The sequence below is a fragment of the Bombina bombina genome, chromosome 8, assembly GCF_027579735.1.
Source record: "Bombina bombina isolate aBomBom1 chromosome 8, aBomBom1.pri, whole genome shotgun sequence".
Taxonomy (NCBI): Eukaryota; Metazoa; Chordata; class Amphibia; order Anura; family Bombinatoridae; genus Bombina; species Bombina bombina.
In genome coordinates, this window is record NC_069506.1 from 188,214,173 (window position 1) to 188,236,400 (window position 22,228).

The following is a 22,228-nucleotide window of genomic DNA, read 5'->3' on the forward strand; positions in this document are numbered from 1 at the left end:
TGTATTTGATCGCATTTGGTGGTGAAATGGTGGCATGAAATATACCAAAATGGGCCTAGATCAATACTTTGGGATGTCTTCTAAAAAAAAATATATATGTCAATGGATATTCAGGGATTCCTGAAAGATATCAGTGTCCCAATGTAACTAGCGCTAATTTTGAAAAAAAATGGTTTGAAAATAGCAAAGTGCTACTTGTATTTATGGCCCTATAAGTTACAAAAAAAGCAAAGAAGATGTAAACATTGGGTATTTCTAAACTCAGGACAAAATTTAGAAACTATTTAGCATGGGTGTTTTTTGGTGGTTGTAGATATGTAACAGATTTTGGGGTTCAAAGTTAGAAAAAGTGTGTTTTTTTCCATTTTTCCTCATATTTTATAATTTTTTTTATAGTAAATGATAAGATATGATGAAAATAATGGTATTTTTAGAAAGTCCATTTAATGGCGAGAAAAACGGTATATAATATGTGTGGGTACAGTAAATGAGTAAGAGGAAAATTTTAGCTAAACACAAACACCGCAGAAATGTAAAAATAGCCTTGGTCCCAAACGGACAGAAAATGGAAAAGTGCTCTGGTCACTAAGGGGTTAAACGAAGTCCGCAAAACCGCCTTATCCTGATGAAAAATCAGAAAAGGAGATTCACAAGAAAGAGCAGATAATTCAGAAACTCTTCTAGCAGAAGAGATGGCCAAAAGGAACAACACTTCCCAAGAAAGTAATTTAATGTCCAGAGAATGCATAGGCTCACACGGAGGAGCCTGTAAAGCCTTCAAAACCAAATTAAGACTTTAAGGAGGAGAGGTTGATTTAATGACAGGCCTGATACGACCCAAAGCCTGAATAAAACAATGAATATCAGGAAGATTAGCAATTTTTCTGTGGAACAGAACAGAAAGAGTAGAGATTTGTCCTTTCAAGGAACTTGCAGACAAACCCTTATCTAAACCATCCTGAAGAAACTGTAAAATTCTAGGAATTCTAAAAGAATTCCAAGATAATTTATGAGAAGAGCACCATGAAATGTAAGTCTTCCAAACTCGATAATAAATCTTTCTAGACACAGATTTACGAGCCTGCAACATAGTATTAATCACTGAGTCAGAGAAACTTCTATGACTAAGCGTTCAATCTCCATACCTTCAAATTTAATGATTTGAGATCCTGATGGAAAAAAAACGGGCCTTGAGATAGGTCTGGCCTTAACGGAAGTGGCCAAGGTTGGCAACTGGACATCCGAATAAGATCCGCATACCAAAACCTGTGTGGACATGCTGGAGCCACCAGCAGTACAAACTAACGCTCCATTATGATTTTGGAAATCACTCTTGGAAGAAGAACTAGAGGCGGAAAAATATAAGCAGTTTGATAATTCTAAGGAAGTGACAACGCATCCACTGCTTCCGCCTGAGTATCCCTGGACCTGGACAGATACCTGGGAAGTTTCCTGTGTAGATGAGAAGCCATCAGATCTATTTCTGGAAGCCCCCACATCTGAACAATCTGAAAAAACACATCTGGGTGAAGAGACCACTCTCCCAGGTGTAAAGTCTGACGACTGAGATAATCTGCTTCCCTATTGTCTATACCTGGGATATTGACCACAGAGATTAGACAGGAACTGGATTCCGCCCAAGCAAGTAACCGAGATACTTCTTTCATAGCCTGAGGACTGCGAGTCCCACCCTGATGATTGACATACACCACGGTTGTGACATTGTCTGTCTGAAAACAAACGGTTCTCTCTTTAGAAGAGGCCAAGAGCTCTGAGAATCGCACAGAGTTCCAAAATATTGATTGGTAATCTCGCCTCTTGAGATTTCCAAACCCCCTGCGCTGTCAGAGATCCCCAGACAGCTCCCCAACCTGAAAGACTCGCATCTGTTGTGATCACAGTCCAGGTTGGACGAAGAAAAGAGGCCCCTTGAACTAAACGATGGTGATCTAACCACCAAGTCAGAGATAGTCGAACATTGGGATTTAAGGATATTAATTGTGATATCTTTGTATAAATTCCTGCACCATTGGCTCAGCATACAAAGCTGAAGAGGTCTCAAGTGAAAACGAGCAAAGGGGATCGCGTCCAATGCTGCAGTCATGAGACCTAAAACCTCTATGCACATAGCTACTGAAAGGAATGATTGAAACTGAAGGTTCCGACAAGCTGAAACCAATTTCAGACGTCTTTTGTCTGTTAGAGACAAAGTCATGGATACTGAATCTATTTGGAATCCTAAAAAGGTTACCCTTGTCTGAGGAATCAAGGAACTTTTTGGTAATTTGATCCTCCAACCATGTCTTTGAAGATTATTATTATCGGTTATTTGTAGAGCGCCAACAGATTCTGCAGCGCAGTGCGAGATTCTGCAGAATGTAAAGACTGAGCAAGTACCAAGATATCGTCCAAATAAGGAAACACCGCAATACCCCGCTCTCTGATTACAGAGAGTAGGTCAAAAGGAAGAGCAACAAATTGGTAATGCTTGTCTAGAAAAGAGAATCTCACGAACTGATAGTGATCTGGATAAATCGGAATATGAAGATATGCATCCTGTAAGTCTATTGTGGACATATAATGCCTTTGCTGAACAAAAGGCAGAATAGTCCTTATAGTCACCATCTTGAATGTTGGTATTCTTACATTCAAAATTTTTAGATCCAGAACTGGTCTGAAAGAATTCTCCTTCTTTGGAACAATGAACAGATTTGAATAAAACCCCAGACCCCGTTCCTGAAAAGGAACTGGCACAATTACCCCAGATAACTCCAGGTCTGAAACACACTTCAGGAAAGCCTGAGCCTTTATTACTGGGTTCACTGGAATGCGTGAGAGAAAAACTTCTCACAGGCGGTCTTACTTTGAAACCTATTCTGTACCCTTGAGAAACAATGTTCTGAATCCAATGATTTTGGATTGAATTGATCCAAACATCCTTGTAAAATCTTAGTCTGCCCCCTACCAGCTGCGCTGGAATGATGGCCGCACCTTCATGCGGACTTGGGGGCTGATTTTGATTTTTTAAATGGCTTGGATTTATTCCAGACTGGAGAAGGCTTCCAATTGGAAACCGTTCCCTTAGGGGAAGGGTCAGGTTTCTGTTTCTTATTTTGACAAAAGGAACGAAAACGGTTAGCAGCCCTAAATTTACCCTTAGATTTTTTATCCTGAGGCAAAAAATCTCCCTTCCCCCCAGTGACAGTTGAAATAATAGAATCCAACTGAGAACCAAATTTAGAAGTCATATCAGCATTGCAAGATTTAAGCCATAAAGCTCTTCTAGCTAATATAGCTAAAGACATATATCTGACATCAATTCTAATGATATCAAAAATGGCATCACAAATGAAATTATTAGCATGTTGAATTAGCTTAACAATGCTATACACATTATGATCTGGTACTTGTTGTGCTAAAGTTTCCAACCAAAAAGTTGAAGCAGCAACAACATCAGCCAAAGAAATAGCAGGCCTAAGAAGATGACCTGAACATAAATAAGCCTTCCTTAGATAAGATTCAAGTTTCCTATCTAAAGGATCTTTAAAAGAAGTACTATCTGCTGTAGGAATAGTAGTACGTTTAGCAAGAGTAGAGATGGCCCCATCAACTTTGGGGATCTTTTCCCAAAACTCCAATCTATCAGTCGGCAAAGGATACAGTTTCTTAAACCTTGAAGGAGGAGTAAAAGAAGTACCCAGTCTATTCCATTCCCTAGAAATTACATCTGAAATAGCATCAGGAACTGGAAAAACCTCTGGAATAACTACATGAGGTTTAAAAACCTGAATTTAACTGGTTTTAATATCAAGAGGACCAGTCTCCTCCATATCTAATGCAATCAACACCTAATAAGGAACGAATATACTCCATTTTAAATAAGTATGAAGATTTGTCAGTGTCAATATCTGAGGCAGAATCTTCTGAACCAGATAGATCCTCATCAGAGATAGATAAATCAGAATGATGTCAGTCATTTAAAAATTAATAAATTTTATGAGAAGTTTTAAAAGACCTTTTACGTTTATTAGAAGGTGGTATGACAGACAAAGCCTTCTGAATGGAATTAGAAACAAATTCTCTCACATTAACAGGAATATCCTGAGCATTAGATGTTGAAGGAACAACAACAACAACAACAACAACAGGTAATGGATTACTACTAATGGAAATATTGTCTGCATTTGAAAGTTTATCATGACACAAACTACAGCCGGAGGAACAGTTACCACAAGTTTACAACAAATGCACTTAGCTTTGGTAGAACCAACATCAGGCAGCAGGATTCCAGTAGTAGATTCTGAGACAGGGCCAGATTGAGACATCTTGCAATATGTAATAAAAAAATAACATATAAAGAAAAATTATCAATTTCCTTATATGAGTTTCAGGAATGGGAAAAAATGCAAATAAAATAAGCATCTGGAAACCAGAAGCAAAATTAAATAAAGACTTAAATAATGTCAAAAATCTGGCGCCAAGAATGACGCCCACAACTGACAAAATATTTTTTGGCGCCAAGAACGTCTGCAACAAACACGAGCGGCATAGATGACGCAACTACGTGAAAACTCTCGACGCCAACTAAGACGCCGGAAATGACGAAATTACGTCAACAAACTTAATTCTCACGCCAAAAAAGTCTTGCGCCAAGAATGACGCAATAAATTATAGCATTTTGCGCTCCCGCAAGCCTAACAGCCCACAATTTAGAAAAGAGAGTCAATTTGAAAAATTTCAGGTAAGAAAATTATCTTTTTTTTCTTTTTAATATGCATTTCCCAAAATGAAACTGACAGTCTGCAAGAAGGAAATATAAGTACAAAACATATATTTAGAACTTTACATATAAAGTACCAAACCATAGCTGAGAGTTAAATAAAAGAAAACATACTTACCAAAAGACACTCATCTACATAAAGTAGATAGCCAAACCAGTACTGAAACGAGAATCAGTAGAGGTAATGGTATATAAGAGTATATCGTCGATCTGAAAAGGGAGGTAGGAGATGAATCTCTACAACCGATAACAGAGAACCTATGAAATAGATACCTGTTAGGATGACCATTGTATTCAATAGGTAAAACTCCCTTCACATCACTCTGTCATTCACTGCACTCTGAGAGGAACCGGGCTTCAGCATGCTGAGAAGCGCATATCAACGTACAAATCTAGCACAAACTTACTTCACCACCTCCATAGGAGGCAAAGTTTGTAAAACTGAATTGTGGGTGTGGTGGGGGGTGTATTTATAGGCATTTTGAGGTTTGGGAAACTTTGCCCCTCCTGGTAGGAATATATATCCCACACGTCACTAGCTCATGGACTCTTGCCAATTACATGAAAGAAAGGTCCTGCAAATAAAGGTAGTCGTTGATCTGGATGCTTAGTGTCTTAAAGGAACTCACCGAAAGCTTTATCTCTTTGGCCCGATTGGCATACTTGAGTGTATTGTAAGTGTCATCATAGCTCAGAAATGAAGGACTAACAGCTGCAATCATGACTGTACGACAGTTGCCACCAATTGAGTCCTTCAAAAGACGAGTCAGCTTGCTGTCCCGATATGGTATATGAGTCTTTTTGTTCTGCATGCAGAAAATAGAAAAATACAGTTTATAAGAGTGCCACATTTATGTGTGTGTGTGTGTGTAAAAATAGACAGCACCAATAATACAAGTTTCACAGTTTATTAAAAACATAAAAAAATTAAAATTTGTCACACAATGCAAACTTACATATTGGGTACAATATAAAAGCAAAAAAAAAGTCAGAACACTAGGCTAAATATAACATCAGTATTGATAAGAATAAGAAGCCTGTAAGTGGAGAGACAAAAACTGCTTGCATGGCCAGGTCTGTAAACCACACTACGCGTTTCACGGCTCCTCCTTCCTCAGGTACACTGGATTGCAGAGAATGCACAAAAGAATAGATTATAATAGTCTTCTTTTGTGCCTATGCTCATCACTTTTAATGTTATTGTTTTTATCATTATTTATGATAGCAAATCACTGAATTATTGTTGGACAAATAATTTACTTATTTTTATTTTTGGTAATACGTTTATGTATTATTATATCCACTATGTTCCCGTCAAGCAGCTTGTGTTAATAAGGATACTTTTTAGTTGAGATAACATTTTAGATTTTATATAATTTATATTGATATATTTTATATTTGTAGATAATTCTAAATTTGGAGGTGTTAAAAAGTCCCAATTTTTAATACAATTATATTTTAATCCATCAGCGATAGTAGGGGTATACTTGTTGTACTTATAGTAAGGGTAAATAACAGTTGTAGGTGCATTAATTAAGTTATACAAAAGGAGAGGAATGCCCTGCGCTTGAGCACAATCAGTAGTAGTTCACTTTAAACACAAAGTGGCCTACAGGTAGACAGGCCCTCAAATATATATATGAAAATGCCCCTTTAATGTTATAGGATTTGCTCTTGTGATTAGCTGTGCTGCTTTCACAAATGTGTTGACATAGTTTGCAGAGAGCTTTGTTGCAGCATTCTGGGTGTTCTTCTTATCAAGGGGTAGCTTTCTGTGGATCAGTTTCTGTTTTAGGTTGGGTGGTTGCCAGGATAGGGGGTTTTGGAAAGATTTTTTTTGAGTGTGGGATCCTCTAAGAGTAGTGGCTGTAAGCCTTATGATTTTTCATATTCCTTTTACAGCAGGGTTATATTTGACTACTAGTGGGATACGCAATATGTTTTTCTTCTCCCTGTATTGTAGCAAGTGTTCACGTGGGGTATTAAGGGCAGAGTTCGTTTGTTTATAACCCTGCACTTTAACTTGCTAAATTCTGGACTAAATGTGGACTCTGGTTTCTTAACCCATTATCAAAATTTTTGGTAATGTACTTTCATATACTGTAGTCAATTACATTGTATATTCCACACTCTCTATGCATTATGTACGCAGGTAAGCCTATGTCCACACTTTTGTCATTATTATTATTCCCCTTTTTTTTTTACTTTCTATCCTTTCTCCTTTTTTGACTATTTTATATTCCCCTGTATACCTAATTTCCCATCTTTATTCATATGGATTCTATGTTGATATATAACTTTATGTCAGTATATGCTTTGTGCATTACCATATATTTGCCCTGCCTGTAATCTTTTACTGACACTATCTGCCTGTCTCCTAAACCCCCATCATGATTTTTACGACACCCCTCCTCCCCCCCTGCATTCAGACCTCTGTAACACTTTGTCTTTTTAGCCTGTGTTTTAAGATATAATCTGTAAATTCCATTAAATTGGTCAGTATTGCTTCAGACTTGAAAAAGGAAGACACTCTTCCGAAAGCTTGTCATCTTATAAATGTATAGTTAGTCCAAAAAAAAAAAAAAGTATCATTGCTAAATTCAATACTCTTGTTATTTTGATATCTAAATCTCTGGACTAACACGGCTACTCCGATATATATATATATATATATATAGATATATATATATAGATATATAGATAGATAGATAGATAGATAGATAGATACATACATACACATACATACACACACACATACACACCTCACTTTACAGCGCTTCACTTTACAGTGATTCGCTAATACAGCGCTTTGTGGAGCTGAAGTTCAACCTCCAAAGATTTTGAAATAGTGCTGTAATCTTTGTGAGATTGCGAGAAAAGTGACTGGCACCATTTTGTTATGCGCAGTTCTCTCTGTTTACAGCATTACAGTGCAATCTGTGTCTCAGTGTTATAATCTGGAAAATTTTACTACAGTCATTGTCACTATTTTACAGGTACAGTATTTACTGAATACTGTACTGTGCTAGTGTTAAACTCAATGTAGCACTATTGCACCCCTAATTTATGTTAGTTCAAACATGTTTTTAAACACACTGGCAAGTGAAAAGAAAGCTAAAACCGCCTTGTTTCACTTTAAGGCGGTTTTCACTTTACAGCGGGGCTCCAGTCCCTAACCCGCTGTATGAGCGGGGTATATATATATATATATATATATATATATATATATATATATATATATACACACATATATATATATATATATATATATATATATATACACATATATATATACACATATACATATACATACACACACACATATATACATACAAACACAACACATAATTGTGAAGGAAGATAGTGAGTGGGTAGAACAGATTGTCAAGATTTACAGAGGATTTTTCAGCAATATACCTTAGGACAGCAATTACTGCATACAGCTTTAACTTTGTTCTACTAAATAAATTAAAAAAGAAGCCCCAAAACAAACTTGTAACAAAGTTACAACTTATGATGGTGTTCTGGCCAAAGCTGTGTTTTATTATGTAAACACAACTAATACGTAGCAGAGACCCCACTGGTCTCTAGGCAATAAAGGATTACACACTATTCAATTATGACCAGGAAATACACATCTTTAATGTAAAACAGACACTAACACTGGATAACTTTCATGCTTTCAACAACACACACAACTGAATAATAGGATCCAATCAAAGTACAGATTCTAAGTACCTTTGCATCAGCTAGTGCATTAATAACATTGATAAGAGCTAGAAGAGAACGGTTGATGTTGGCGCCCTCTCTTTGACGTTCACCTTTGGCATTGGTAGCTGAAGCCCGTTCAGACCCAGCTAGGTCGATTAGGCTCATCTTTGCTACCCTGACATCTTGATTGATACTGGCAACTCGGTCTTGCTGCTTCACATAAATCTACAGAGACAAAAGAAGAGATGCATATAATAAATATATTATATAAACAAATGTTTATTAAATAAAATATATAATCAGATGTTAGCCTGTCAAGATTCTCCTCATTACAGAGGTCATAGTAAGGGAAAAGAAAGTAGGAAATATATAAATGGCAAAAAGTTAATAGTGTACAGACAGCAAAACCGTGAGTTCAGTGAATGAATTTGGTATTAACATACTGAAATCTGTTTTGCCTTCACAAGCACACATTACCTGGAACACAGCATGTGATCGCGAAGAAGATGCATTGGCATCTGTTGGATGTTGGGTGCGATTACGATTACCATCAGCCAACATCTGCAGCAACTGCTCTGCAGATTTTGGCTAGAGAAGAAAAACACAAGAGGTTAGTCTAAGAAATGATGAAAGGAAATCTCTAGAATGCAAAAGTCTAATATAGTAAATATTTGCAAATTAATGTCCGATTTCAAGAAACTGCACTTCAAAACGGATAAAAACTCAGGTGGGAAACATTGCAAAAAATTAATATCTTCAAAGCTGTTTGCCTTCCAAGGCACAAAGTGCAACAGAATAATAGATATATTGAAATTGTGCCTCATTAGGGCAGTACCATTCTTCTCAGATGGTTTTCAGATTGATACAAAGCTCTGTTTGTTTGACGAGGAAAAGCTAGATTTAAAAATTAGTTCTCATGTATAGCTTAGGGAAAGTAATACGTGCCAAAGGTTTTATTTGTACGTCAGAGCTTTGAAGTAGAACACTGACAAACACTTGTCATGCAAGGTTCCCTTAGCAGGTACTCTGTATCAACTTGAATTTACCTTTAAATCAGCTGGATAACAGTCAGACAGATAAACGTGAAAGCCTCTAAAAACGAAATTTATGCTTACCTGATAAATTTATTTTTCTTTCTTGACACGTTGAGTCCAGGAATCATCTTCAATAACTGTTGAGAATATCACTCCTGGCCAGCAGGAAGAGGCAAAGAGCACCACAGCAAAGCTGTTAAGTATCACTTCCCTTCCCACAAACCAAAGTCCTTCGACCGAAGGAAAAGGGGAGAAAGGAAGCAACACAAGGTGCAGAGGTGCCTGAGGTTTACACAACAAAGAAACTGTCTGAAAAATACAGGGCGGGCGGTGGACTCTCAGTGTCAAGAAAGAAAGAAATTTATCAGGTAAGCATATATTTTGTTTTCTTTCTAATGACACGGTTAGTCCACGGATCTTCAATTACTGTTGAGAATCAATACCCAAAAGAGAGGACACAGATGATAAGGGAGGGACAAGACAGTGAACCTAAACAGAAGGCACCACTGCTTGAATAACCTTTCAGCTAAGGCAAAATTTGTAGAATTTTGAAAAAAGTATGTAGAGAGGACCAAGTTGTAGCCTTGTAAATCTGTTCCACAGAAGCTTCATTTTTGAAGGCCCAGGAAGAAGTAACAGCCCTCGTGGAATGAGCCGTGATTCTCTCAGGAGGCTGCTGTCCAGCAGTTTCATAGGCCAAACGAGTATTACTCCTCAGCCAGAGAGAAAGATAAGAAGCCGTAGCTTTCTGACCCTTGCGTTTCCCAGAGAAAACGACAAACAAAGCAGAAGAGTGGCGAAAATCCTTAGTCGTCTGCACACCCCAAGGCAGAACATAGAGTGATCTGAGATGTCATCGCAGAAAATGCAGCATGTCTGCAGAAAGAACAGGAACTGTTAGCACTTTAAAGGGACACTGTACCCACATTTTTTCTTTTGTGATTCAGATAGAGCATGCAATTTTAAGCAACTTTCTAATGTACTCCTATTATCAAATTTTCTTCATTCTCTTGGTATGTTTATTTGAAAAGCAAGAATTTAAGTTTAGATACCGGCCCATTTTTAGTGAACAACCTGGGTTGTCATTGCTGATTGGACAGCACCAATAAACAAATGTTGTCCATGCTTCTGAACCACAAATTTGCTGGCTCCTTAGCTTAGATGCCTTCTTTTTCAAATAAAGATATCAAGAGAATGAAGAAAAATTGATAACAGAAGTAAATTAGAAAGTTGTTTAAAATTGCATGCTCTATCCGAATAATGAAAGAAAAAAAATTGGGTTCAGTATCCCTGTAACTTTTCAGTGCTGCTCCACATTAGGCTGTTCTTTTTAAACAGAGCTGTTCTCTGGCTGCATTGTATAAGTTTTCCTTAACACAGTGCACCCAGAGCAAAGTGCTGTTTGAAGACAACAGTCAAATATGCAGTAGTGCATCGATTGTTGTCTGGCTCTGAGATTTTTGCAAGCTAGTTCCTAGCTTTTCACAGTCTGCAAAGCTGTTTTTCTCTGAATGTAAGATGTTTGTATGAGCAATGCAATTTTTTTATTGCTACATTTCTATGTTAAACTAAGAGAAAAGGAAACAAATTAATTCAAGAGACATTTTACAATTACTTTTTTTGTCTGCAGCTAATTTGCAATGCACTTTTCAACTACTGCACTAGATTATACAACTTTAAATATTGCTTTATTCTCCAGTTAACCAACACATTGCAATTGATCTTGTGCTTTAGTGTAACCGACAAATTAACAATTTTATTTTATTTAAAAATGACCTGCAGAAAATTTTTCACTAAAAAAAAATCTCATCGCAGAAAGTGAAGAAAAGTTCTGTCTCTGGGTCTGCACATAGAATTTCAACGCACGCACCACATCTAGATTGTGCAGTAAACGCTCCTTATGAGAAGAAGGATTAGGACACAAAGAAGGAACAACGACTTCCTGATTAATATCCCTATCCAAAACCACTTTAGGAAGAAACCCTAACTTAGTACGCAGAACCACCTTATCCGAATGAAAGATAAGGGGAATCGCACTGCAACGCCAAGAGTTCATTGACACTCCAAGCAGAAGAAATGGCAACAAGAAAAAAAAAACTTTCCAAGATAACATCTTAATATATAAGGAATGCATAGGCTCAAACGGAGCCTGTCGAAGAACTTTAAGAACAAGGTTAAGACTCCAGGGAGGAGTAACAAGTTTAAAACACAGGCCTGATTCTGACCAAGGCCTGACAAAAGGATTGCACATCCGCCAGACGCTTATGCAACAAAATAGACAAGGCAGATATTTGACCCTTCAAAGTACTCACTGACGAACCCTTCTCCAGACCTTTCTGGAGAAAAGACAAAATCCTAAGAATCCTGACTCTACTCTCGTGGCTGGAAACAAGGAACTTTTCCCAGATTCACCTTCTATCCATGGGAACGAAGAAAAGACAAGATCTCCGTATGAGAGTTTGCTTGTTGAAAAGACAGCACTTGAACCAGAATTTCGTCCAGTCAGGGTGCCACTGCAATGCCCTTAGACCGGATTACTGCCAACAAAGTCCACAGGACCTTTGAAAAAATTCTGGGAGCTGTGACAAGGCAGAATGGAAGAGCTACAAACTGAAAGAGTTTGTTTAGAAAAGCACATTTCAGAAACTTGTGATGATCCTTGTGAATGGGAACATGAAGTTATGCATCCTTCAGGTCTATGGTCGTCATGAACTGACCCTCTTGGACCAAGGGAAGAATGGAACGTATAGTTTCCATCTTGAAGGATGGTACTCTGAGAAACTTGTTTAGACATTTTAGATCTAAAATTGGCCTAAAGGTCCCTTCTTTTTTGGGAAACACAAACAGATTGGAGTAGAATCCCAGACCCTGTTCCTGGGTTGGAACTGGAACTATATTACTCCCAGGGCGGAAAGATCCTGGACACAATGTAAGAACGCCTCTCTTTATCTGGTCTACAGATAATTTTGAGAGGAGGAACATGCCTCTGGGAGGAAAAGTCTTGAATTCTAGCTTGTATCTCTGGGATACGATGTCCACCGCCCAGGGATCCGGGACATCCCAGGCTTGAGTAAATTGAGAAAGTCTGCCCCCCTACAAGATCCAGTCCCGGATCAGGGGCAGGCCCTTCATGCTGACTTTGAATCATTTGCGTGCTTCTTAGATTGCTTCCCCTTGTTCCAAGACTCATTGACTTGGACTGTTCAGGCTTGGAAGAGGGGGGGGGGAAATACATTGCCGCCTCAGAACGGAACCACCTTCAGATCAGGGGCGGTCCCGGCAGCCTCAAAGGCCAAGTAATAATGTTTTTAAACACATACATGGCCATACATCATCTGCAGAAAAACAACCCCACCCCAGTACAGCAGACTAAATCCGAAAACTGGCTCCAAGCAGTGTACACCGGATCAAAAGGTAAAAACCTGAGCCACCAATTCTTAATCTCATATACAGTGCCTGCTAGCTGCCCTGATTAACTCTATATAGAGAGTCAATCCAGAATAAACGTCCCTGCAGCCCTTAGGCTGTATCAGTGCCAGAATTTTTCCCTCAATAAAAAAGAAAAATATAATTGGCACCTACCTTAGTGTTAATCTGTCCTGCAGCAGGACAGCTCACCTGGTTTGAGAGGTGCCATCTCTCACATGGACCTGTGGACAAAAGAAAGACTGAGTAAGCTTACTCAGGCTATCTACATAGGGCAGCAAAACTGTTTGGGAAAACGCAGAGGGGATTGTATCCCACAAGTTCCTAATTTCTTAAAAGCCACCACTGCCCTACTGAAGAGACTGACATGGGCTAAGGCTAGACCCCAGGGAAGATCAGAACAAACCTACCGAAATTTCACCTCCTCCTTGCACCACAGGCAAAGAGATTGACTGGGATTTGTAGGAAGGGAAGTGATACTTAACAGCTTTGTTGTGGTGCAATTTGCCTCCTCCTACATCAACCCAACTCTGCTACCTAAACATTTGGAGGTCAAGACTTTGTGACTGTGTGACTTTTAAAGTATATTCAGGATTTTACCCATTGGACAGCCTCTTTGGTGCTTTTAGGATTTTTTAGGAGACTCATCAGATCCGGATCTTTTATTTATTTGGTTGGTTTTATATACCTTGTTATTGTAAGCTGTAATAAACTTATAAATTTTACATTCCATTCCCTATATTGGGTGATTTCATGTGATTTTATATTACAACGCATATTTAAGACTTCTTTACTCTGTGGTCTTGTTAGTATACTAGGCCCATCTTAACCCAGCCGCCAGGCGCTTTATACACATTCTTAACTAATAAAATAATCACACAACACAGACTTTACTTGCATTTTTCTGCAAACAGTTATTTCTATGCATTCCAATCTGGACTGATTTATAGACAGGAAGATCTTGTTCCTTTGAAATCTGCTCGACAGCTCAAGTCTGGTTAAACTGATTAATTTCAGCTTGGCTGGCTTGCATATCTTTGCTGCAACACAAGCGGACAGCTCCACCTACTGGCTTTTTTAATCAAATCAATGCACTGCTTTTCAATAGCAGTCACATGACTAAAAAAAAAGGTTGTTATTCTGAAACGGTGCAAATTGAACCGTTGTAAACCGAGGGCCGTGTGTGTGTGTGTGTGTGTGTGTGACCCAGATCCATAGCTTTCACCTATACACATTTTCAAAACTGAGGTTACTCATAGCTGATTGACATTTCAATGTTCGTTTGTTTTCAGTTTGCTGAATCTTCCGCTTTACCAGGTAAACGCATTACTTTTAAAATAATTGTTCGTTATTTACTCACTTTGCTTACATATTCTGTACCACAGTTCAGCTGTATTTGTTATGTTGTAGTTTTGTATGCACTTGCTACCTCATTAAAAAAATATAAATTAAAAAAAAAAAAAAAAAAAAAAAGCAAAAATTAGTAAACACTAATACTCTGCAGTGCAAGCATCTTTACTCATACCTGATGGAAAGAGAGTCCCTGAACAACAACTCCTTTTTGTGGATCTTCACGAATTGCAAGAAAACCTTTGGGCTCCAGCAAGTCTTGGATCTGCTCATTGTACACCTACAGCAGTAAGAAAGACAATGAAGCAACATGAAGACAAAAAAAAAAAAAATACTGGAAGGAGATAGATAGATATTTCCCATCCTTATATACACCAATGGCTAAACTACAGTGCTACCAGCATCTTACATTTTGGTTGCTACATTTTTGGTCTGGCTCTCATATTTTAAGAGATTTGTCCGACCCTTCTTTTAAAGGGACATTAAAAACTAAATACATTTTATAAGCATAGCGTTGAGGTTTATTTTGCCCCTCCCTGTAGCATTCCAGTGCTGATGCGTTTCCACATGTACAACAGTTCTCCTTCAGAAACCTGCAGTGTAACCAAGGTTTCCAAATTGGCAGCACCAATAATATTTTTTAGTGTTTAATGACTCTAACGCCCTCTTTCCCTTGTCATAAACGACTTTAAATTATTTGCATTGTTACAGCCACTCAATTAAGTGAAATGAAACTGAAAACATTTTGTGATTCAGACAAAACATACCATTTTTAAAAACTTTCCAATTTACTTAAATATTAAATTTTCATTCATTCCCATGATATTCTGTGTTGAACAGATACCTAGGTAGGCATCTGCATCACTACATTGCAGGAAATAGTGCTGCCACCTAGTGTTCTTAAAAATGACTAACATTCTTTCAAAATTTCTGCCATATAGAGCTACGGAAATGGGCCGGCTTCTAGACTTACATCCCTGCTTTTCAACAAAAGAATGAAGAAAAATTGATAATATAAGCAAATTAGAAAGTTGTTTTAAATTGCATGCTCTATCTGAATCATGAAAGAAACATTTTGGGTTTCATAACCTTATTTTCCCTCATCTCCAGAGTTCCTTTCACACTTTCTGATACCTACCCCTTAACTTACAGACCATCAATATACCCTAACCACATTCCTTTCCCAACTCATTATCTCATGAACAGAAATCTCTTTCATGTTCCATATACAGTGGGGCAAAAAAGTATTTAGTCAGCCACCAATTGTGCAAGTTCGCCCACTTAAGAAGATGAGAGAGGCCTGTAATTTTCATCATAGATATACCTCAACTATGAGAGACAAAATGTGGAAACAAATCCAGACAATCACATTGTCTGATTTGGAAATAATTTATTTGCAAATTATGGTGGAAAATAAGTATTTGGTCACCTACAAACAAGCAAGATTTCTGGCTCTCACATACCTGTATCTTCTTCTTTAAGAGGCTACTCTGTCCTCCACTCATTACCTGTATTAATGGCACCTGTTTGAAGTTGTTATCAGTATAAAAGACACCTGTCCACAACCTCAAACAGTCACACTCCAAACTCCACTATGGTGAAGACCAAAGAGCTGTTGAAGGACACCAGAAACAAAATTGTAGACCTGCACCAGGTTGGGAAGAATGAATCTGCAATAAACAAGCAGCTTGGTGTGAAGAAATCAACTGTGGAAGCAATAATTAGAAAATGGAAGATATACAAGACCACTGATAATCTCCCTCGATCTGGGGCTCCACACAAGATCTCACCCCGTGAGGTCAAAATGATCACAAGAACAGTGAGCAAACATCCCAGAACCACACAGGGGGACCTAGTGAATGACCTGCAGAGAGCTGGACCAACGTAACAAAGGCTACCACCAGTAAAAAACACTATGCTGCCAGGGACTCAGATCCTGCAGTGCCAGACGTGTCCCCTGCTTAAGCCAGTACATGTCCGGGCCCGTCTGAAGTATGCTAGAGAGCATTTGGATGATCCAGAAGCGGATTGGGAGAATGTCATATGGTCAGATGAAACCAAAGTAGAACTGTTTGGTAGAAACACAACTTGTCGTGTTTGGAGGAGAGATAACACCATGCCTACTGTGAAGCATGGGGGTGGCAACATCCTGCTTTGGGGCTGTTTCTCTGCAAAGGGAACAGGACGACTGATCCATGTACATGAAATGAATGAATGGGGCCATGTATCGTGAGATTTTGAGTGCAAACCTCCTTCCATCAGCAAGGGCATTGAATATGAAATGTGGCTGGGTCTTTCAGCATGAAAATGATCCCAAACACACCGCCCAGGCAACGAAGGAGTGGCTTCGTAAGAAGCATTTCAAGGTCCTGGAGTGGCCTAGCCAGTTACCAGATCTCAACCCAATAGAAAACCTTTGGAGGGAGTTGAAAGTCCGTGTTGCCCAGCAACAGCCCCAAAATATCACTGCTCTAGAGGAGATCTGCATGCAGGAATGGGCCAACATACCAGCAATAGTGTGTGACAACCTTGTGAAGACTTACAAAAAACGTTTGACCTCTGTCATTGCCAACAAAGGATATATAACAAAGTATTGAGATGAACTTTTGATATTGACCAAATACTTATTTTCCACCATAATTTGCAAATAAATTATTTCCAAATCAGACAATGTGATTGTCTGGATTTGTTTCCACATTTTGTCTCTCATAGTTGAGATATACCTATGATGAAAATTACAGGCCTCTCTCATCTTCTTAAGTGGGAGAACTTGCACAATTGGTGACTGACTAAATACTTTTTTTCCCCACTGTACATTACAAGTTCAGATAAGGGAATTTAAAATGATTATATCAAGTGGCAGAGATTCTACATTTTCATAGTATCTCACTGCCTAAAAATAGAAGGTAATACGATATCTTAGATTTTGAGGTCAGTATCTATACAATTTTTAAAAGCTGGCAAGATCAATGATTGATAAAATGTATATCAATTAGTTAATATGAGCAACAAATATATTAAATCATTTGAAGAAGAGTTTAACTGTCCTAATAAAATGTATTTTTGCCTTTGTACAGATCAGATCATTTTGTGGTAGAACTGGTAAAAGATTATGTATGGAAATTGCACAAAATCTAATACCAGATTGATTCATATAAGAACGGTATACATATTATATCAACATGGTATAAAATGCTATTTATATAAACACAGATATTGTGTTAACCCTTATGCCAAAACATATTAGCCACTTGTAGGACTACCTTTTAACTTACTTGTTAAAAACATGAAACGAACATCATAGAGCGGCATCCAGGCCGCACTCACAATTAGCTGACATTCACAAGTCATGCATTGACTCAAATGCCATGTAGCTAAATACACTTGTGTCCCTGATGAAAAGGGGCAGAACTTTACATACCGTACAATGCCTTAAAAAGGTATAGAACCAACTTCAAAATGTATTAAATTCAATCAGCCAAAGCAAGTATCGCATCACACTTTTATAACAGCCGCGTTGCCAAACATTGACAAAGTTACACAACAAATGATGTCAGGTTGTTCCATTGATACATTACAACACAGCTGCGTTTAATTACACACATATTCTTACACTGTTTTTAGTTTGTGAAAACAATTCTATTATGTTTTTTTGTTTTGGAAAAAGGGTTAACACAATATTTTGTTGTTTATTTGTGGTATTTTTTTTTTATTTTCTCTTTAATTTTTTTTGTATTTTTTAGAACAGGTCTTGAAAAAGGCTTGAAGTAGAGCCGAAACGTCGACACTAGAATGTTATCGAAATTAAAGAATAAAGATTATTTGTTTTAAATCCTGTGAGTGCCCTTCTGCTAATGGTAATTTACATGAATTCAAGGATTGCACCCAGGTTATTAGGAGTACATAACAGGATGGAGTGCTGATAGAGAGAGATAGAGAGAGATATATATATATATATATATATATATATATATATATATATATAGATATATATATATATATATATATATATATATATATATATATATATATATATATATATATATATATATATATATATATATATATATATATATATATATATATATCACACACATACATATATACACATACATACAAATACACACACACACAAATAGCATTGCCATGCACTCACTGCCATCTACCTTTATCTTTTCAGCCCAAGTGCTTCCTCTACAAACCATATCCAAAATTCACTTAATTTGAGGGCACTCAAAAGGTCTTTATACAAATATTCCTTTATTCATAATTCATTAAAACTTTTTCTCCACATAGTCAACGTTTTGGCTTATATCTAAGCCTTTGTCAAGAGAATATAAGTCATATACACTTAGATGGCGTACTGAAGATATAAGCCGAAACGTTGACTATGTGGAAAAAATGAATCATGAATAAAGGAATATTTTGCAAGCCAGGTGGGATTATGAAGTAGCATAACAGAGGAAAGATAGGTGGATATTCAAATAATTAACCCTAGTGGACAAGAGAATATCTCCCACAAGGGCAGTGCTGGATGCAAAAAGATATGATAGAGATAAAGCAGAGACAGAAAAAAAGCATCCCCTAAGCACTCAAAGGTGAAAACACCCCAAATAACAAAATTAGGAGGTCCCCAAATTCTAACAAGCAATGATACTTATAAAAAAGAACTTTTATTGAGCGACAAAATTAAAAAAAGGGGTTAAAAACATTTAAAATAGAAACATACTGCTGAGCCCTAGGCCCAGCAGAAAAAGAAAAAAAAAAGGGTGTACAAAATACATGAAGGGATAAAGCACAAATTGGGTAACTATCCCCATTACCATGTGTCACATGAAAAAAAAACATCCCTGGATTAAGTATATTAGTGACTATTAAATATCCCACACTGGTGTCATAAAGGGATGGCTATCGGCTAATTCTGTCATGTCACCCCACCGCAATTATTTAAAAAGAACTGGGTGTTAACGTGCTACTGTTCCTGAAACAAAATCACAAATACAGCACAATGAAAAAAATTAAATAAAGTCAATAAACTGGCCCAGAAGGGCTTTGGACTCACCAGCAAAGCCTGATGCACATTTCGCATGCAGTTATTTCAAAGGCTCCAGCCTAAATTTTAGGTGTGGCTGAAGACAGCCAATGGTAGGAAGTCCCTCTTTAAACTAGGGTGCAAGAGCCTAGCTTTAAGATGACATTGGCTTCCTGGCTCCTATGGATCTGTATGCACTCAAAATATGTGTGCACTCACAGCATGTATCTTTATATTAACCTTGTATCAGGAGTCACCAAGAATATTGAGCAGTCGGTCACACTTCTTTATTTAAAAAAACAAAACAAAAAATGGAATCTAAATGAATTCCAGATATAAGAGGTGTGACGCCCTGGCTTTAAGGATATGTCAAGACATTCCAAGCAAACTTACTATATAACAAAACATATTAAAGATTATTCGTTAAGTAGTTTTTGTTAATAAGCAAACTTATCAAGGTGCGTACCTCAAGGTAAGATATTAGAACATCACATTGCTTTTCCTCTTTAATGGCCTCGATTCTATGGTAAAGTTCAACCATAGTAAGATACATAACTCCAGGATCAGCTTCTGTCCCCAGCATTGTGTGCGTTTTTCCAGCACCGGTGGCTCCATAAGCAAACACTAAGTTTTGTAGAAGAAAACAAGAAAAAAAATGGTCAAAGTTTAGGATCATCAGTAAAGTCTACATATGAGTAAAAATACTGCACATTAGGCGAGTCTAAACATAAACCACACAGAAACAAGATGCTCCATTATTAATCATATCAAACATCCCAGATGCACTGTGAATATATGCTAATCCCAAGAGTTATAAATATTAAAAAAAAAAAAAAAAAGTGTTTTTGGTTAAAATGTTACACCTTTTGAATAATTTTGATTAGAATTGGGTCTACTTCACATATCTTTTCTTTTTTTAAACAAAAAAAACACAATAATAATAATAATAATAATAATAATAATAATAATAATAATATTATATATGTATTACAAACTGAGCATGACAAATAAAGACAGCCAAGGTCCCTAGAAAATGTTTCCATGAATGCACCCTGCATATTGATACAGGTACAAAATCCTTTATCCAAACTGCCTGGGACCAGAAAAGGTTTGGATTTCAGAATATTTATATTTGCATCTGTAAAATGGGACAGCTTGGAGAGGGTATGGGACCAAGTGTAAACAGTAGCTTATGCAATTTGGGCAATATTAACATGTAATAATATAGCTTATACGTGCAACCTAAAGGTGGTTTTACATTATTTTAATACTCTTGTATACTCAGATAGTACATTACTGTATTCAGCAATGTACTAATAGCTGTTCTTTTAAATTTAGACTAGTATTTGCACTTTAAAACACAAAAAAAAAATCAAAGATGCAGGCAGAGAGAATTGTGACTTGCTGGCGAAATTTTTTTTTCCGTAATTTAATATTTTTTTTTTTATTTTAAATATCAATGAAAAGGTCTGGATTTCAGAATAATTTTAGGTTTTGGAGTTCCCAATTTGGGGATTTGTACCTGTACTCACTTCCTTAGAATGTTGTGTTAGAACTGCATCTATTCTGTAGAACTCCTTGCATCAAAGCTTTCAATCTCTCATGAATTTTTAAGACACATATTATGGGATGTATAATGCCAACATTAACCTACTGATCGGATTTCTAATTTCATATCCCTCACATTTTCTCTTAAATGTTGTTCATGCAATTCGTGTAGTATGTAAGCTCTCAAATTCTACTTGTCCAGTATATCACTTCAAATGGAAGTAGTGGTCAAAATTAAAATGAGCACAAGTGCATTTCAGTTTTTTAAATAGAAGTAGTTTGCAATATACTTCCATTAGCAAAAAATCCTTCTAGTAAACATGAATACTCTTCAGCACCATACGCACATATGCCTTGTGCGGGCTGTGCACCAGCATTCAAACACTGCTTAGATAGTCATCTTTATAACAAAAATGAAGCATTCACTGACAGCGCACACACCACTGCCATGAGTGTCTAAATGCTGATGCACAGGGAACCCACAGCATAAGTGCATATGCAGCTCAAACTTTTAGCAAAAATAGCTTTAACTGGAAGCATTTTTAAAAATGGAAGTATATTCCAAAAACGCTTCTATTCAAAATTAAACTGCACATTTCAATTTTGACCATTATGTCCCTTTAAGAAAAGTTACTTTACATCAGATCGTAAATCATAGGTTGGGGCATCTACCCCTTTATTCTGTAATCATGCAACCAATTTCACACTGCTGTTGGATATGTCAGTAATTTATCAATAATAAGGCTCCTAAAATATGTCTGGCCTATTTTTAGGCTATATATTTGTTTCTCTAAAACTGCTTCCTTTCCAGATCTTATGCTTTATATTTGTCCATCCTTTGGTATTCATGTTAGTCCTTGTTTACACATTTCCAGCGCATTAAATACATCCCTGGGGACTCATACCATATTGATTCCTAATTTGTAACAGAAATGAAGGGGCCATGGTTTAATAGAAATGTGTTTAGAATTACATTTTTGTGTAATAATAAATAAAAGAGGAAGTGGTGTAATTATAGGAAGAATAATAAAATATGCAAACATTTGCTGTACATTTTATGCTCTCTGCATATAATTGATCTGACATGGAAAAAGCACAGTATGAATCTACACTCATACAAAGTGATTTATGGGTTTTTCACAGCTCAGGCTAGTTTTTCCTTATGATTGAAATTCCAGGAAAAACATAACTTTAAGGGACACTCAACTAAAAATTTATTTCACCACAAAATGCTTATTTATGCATTAATGAAAATCTTTGCTTTGTTTTCCTGTAATATAACTCTACAGATTGTAGTGCTACCACTCCCACTAGTAAGCCTGTAGTGCATTCTGTGGCATGCACACT

The 22,228-nt window shown here is 37.0% G+C and overlaps 1 protein-coding gene across 1 annotated transcript in view; it reads right to left on the reverse strand.

Annotated features, from left to right (window-relative positions):
• The window catches only part of LOC128638676 (kinesin-like protein KIF18B), a 258,121-nt gene that overhangs the window by 229,042 nt on the left and 6,851 nt on the right, over window positions 1-22,228 (reverse strand). Inside the window, exons 3-7 of the mRNA XM_053690790.1 lie at window positions 19,800-19,957; window positions 14,477-14,581; window positions 8,969-9,079; window positions 8,519-8,716; window positions 5,410-5,586 (exon numbers count right to left, since the gene is read on the reverse strand). Coding sequence (XP_053546765.1) covers window positions 5,410-5,586; window positions 8,519-8,716; window positions 8,969-9,079; window positions 14,477-14,581; window positions 19,800-19,957 — 749 coding nt within the window. The remainder of the gene's footprint in view (window positions 1-5,409; window positions 5,587-8,518; window positions 8,717-8,968; window positions 9,080-14,476; window positions 14,582-19,799; window positions 19,958-22,228) is intronic.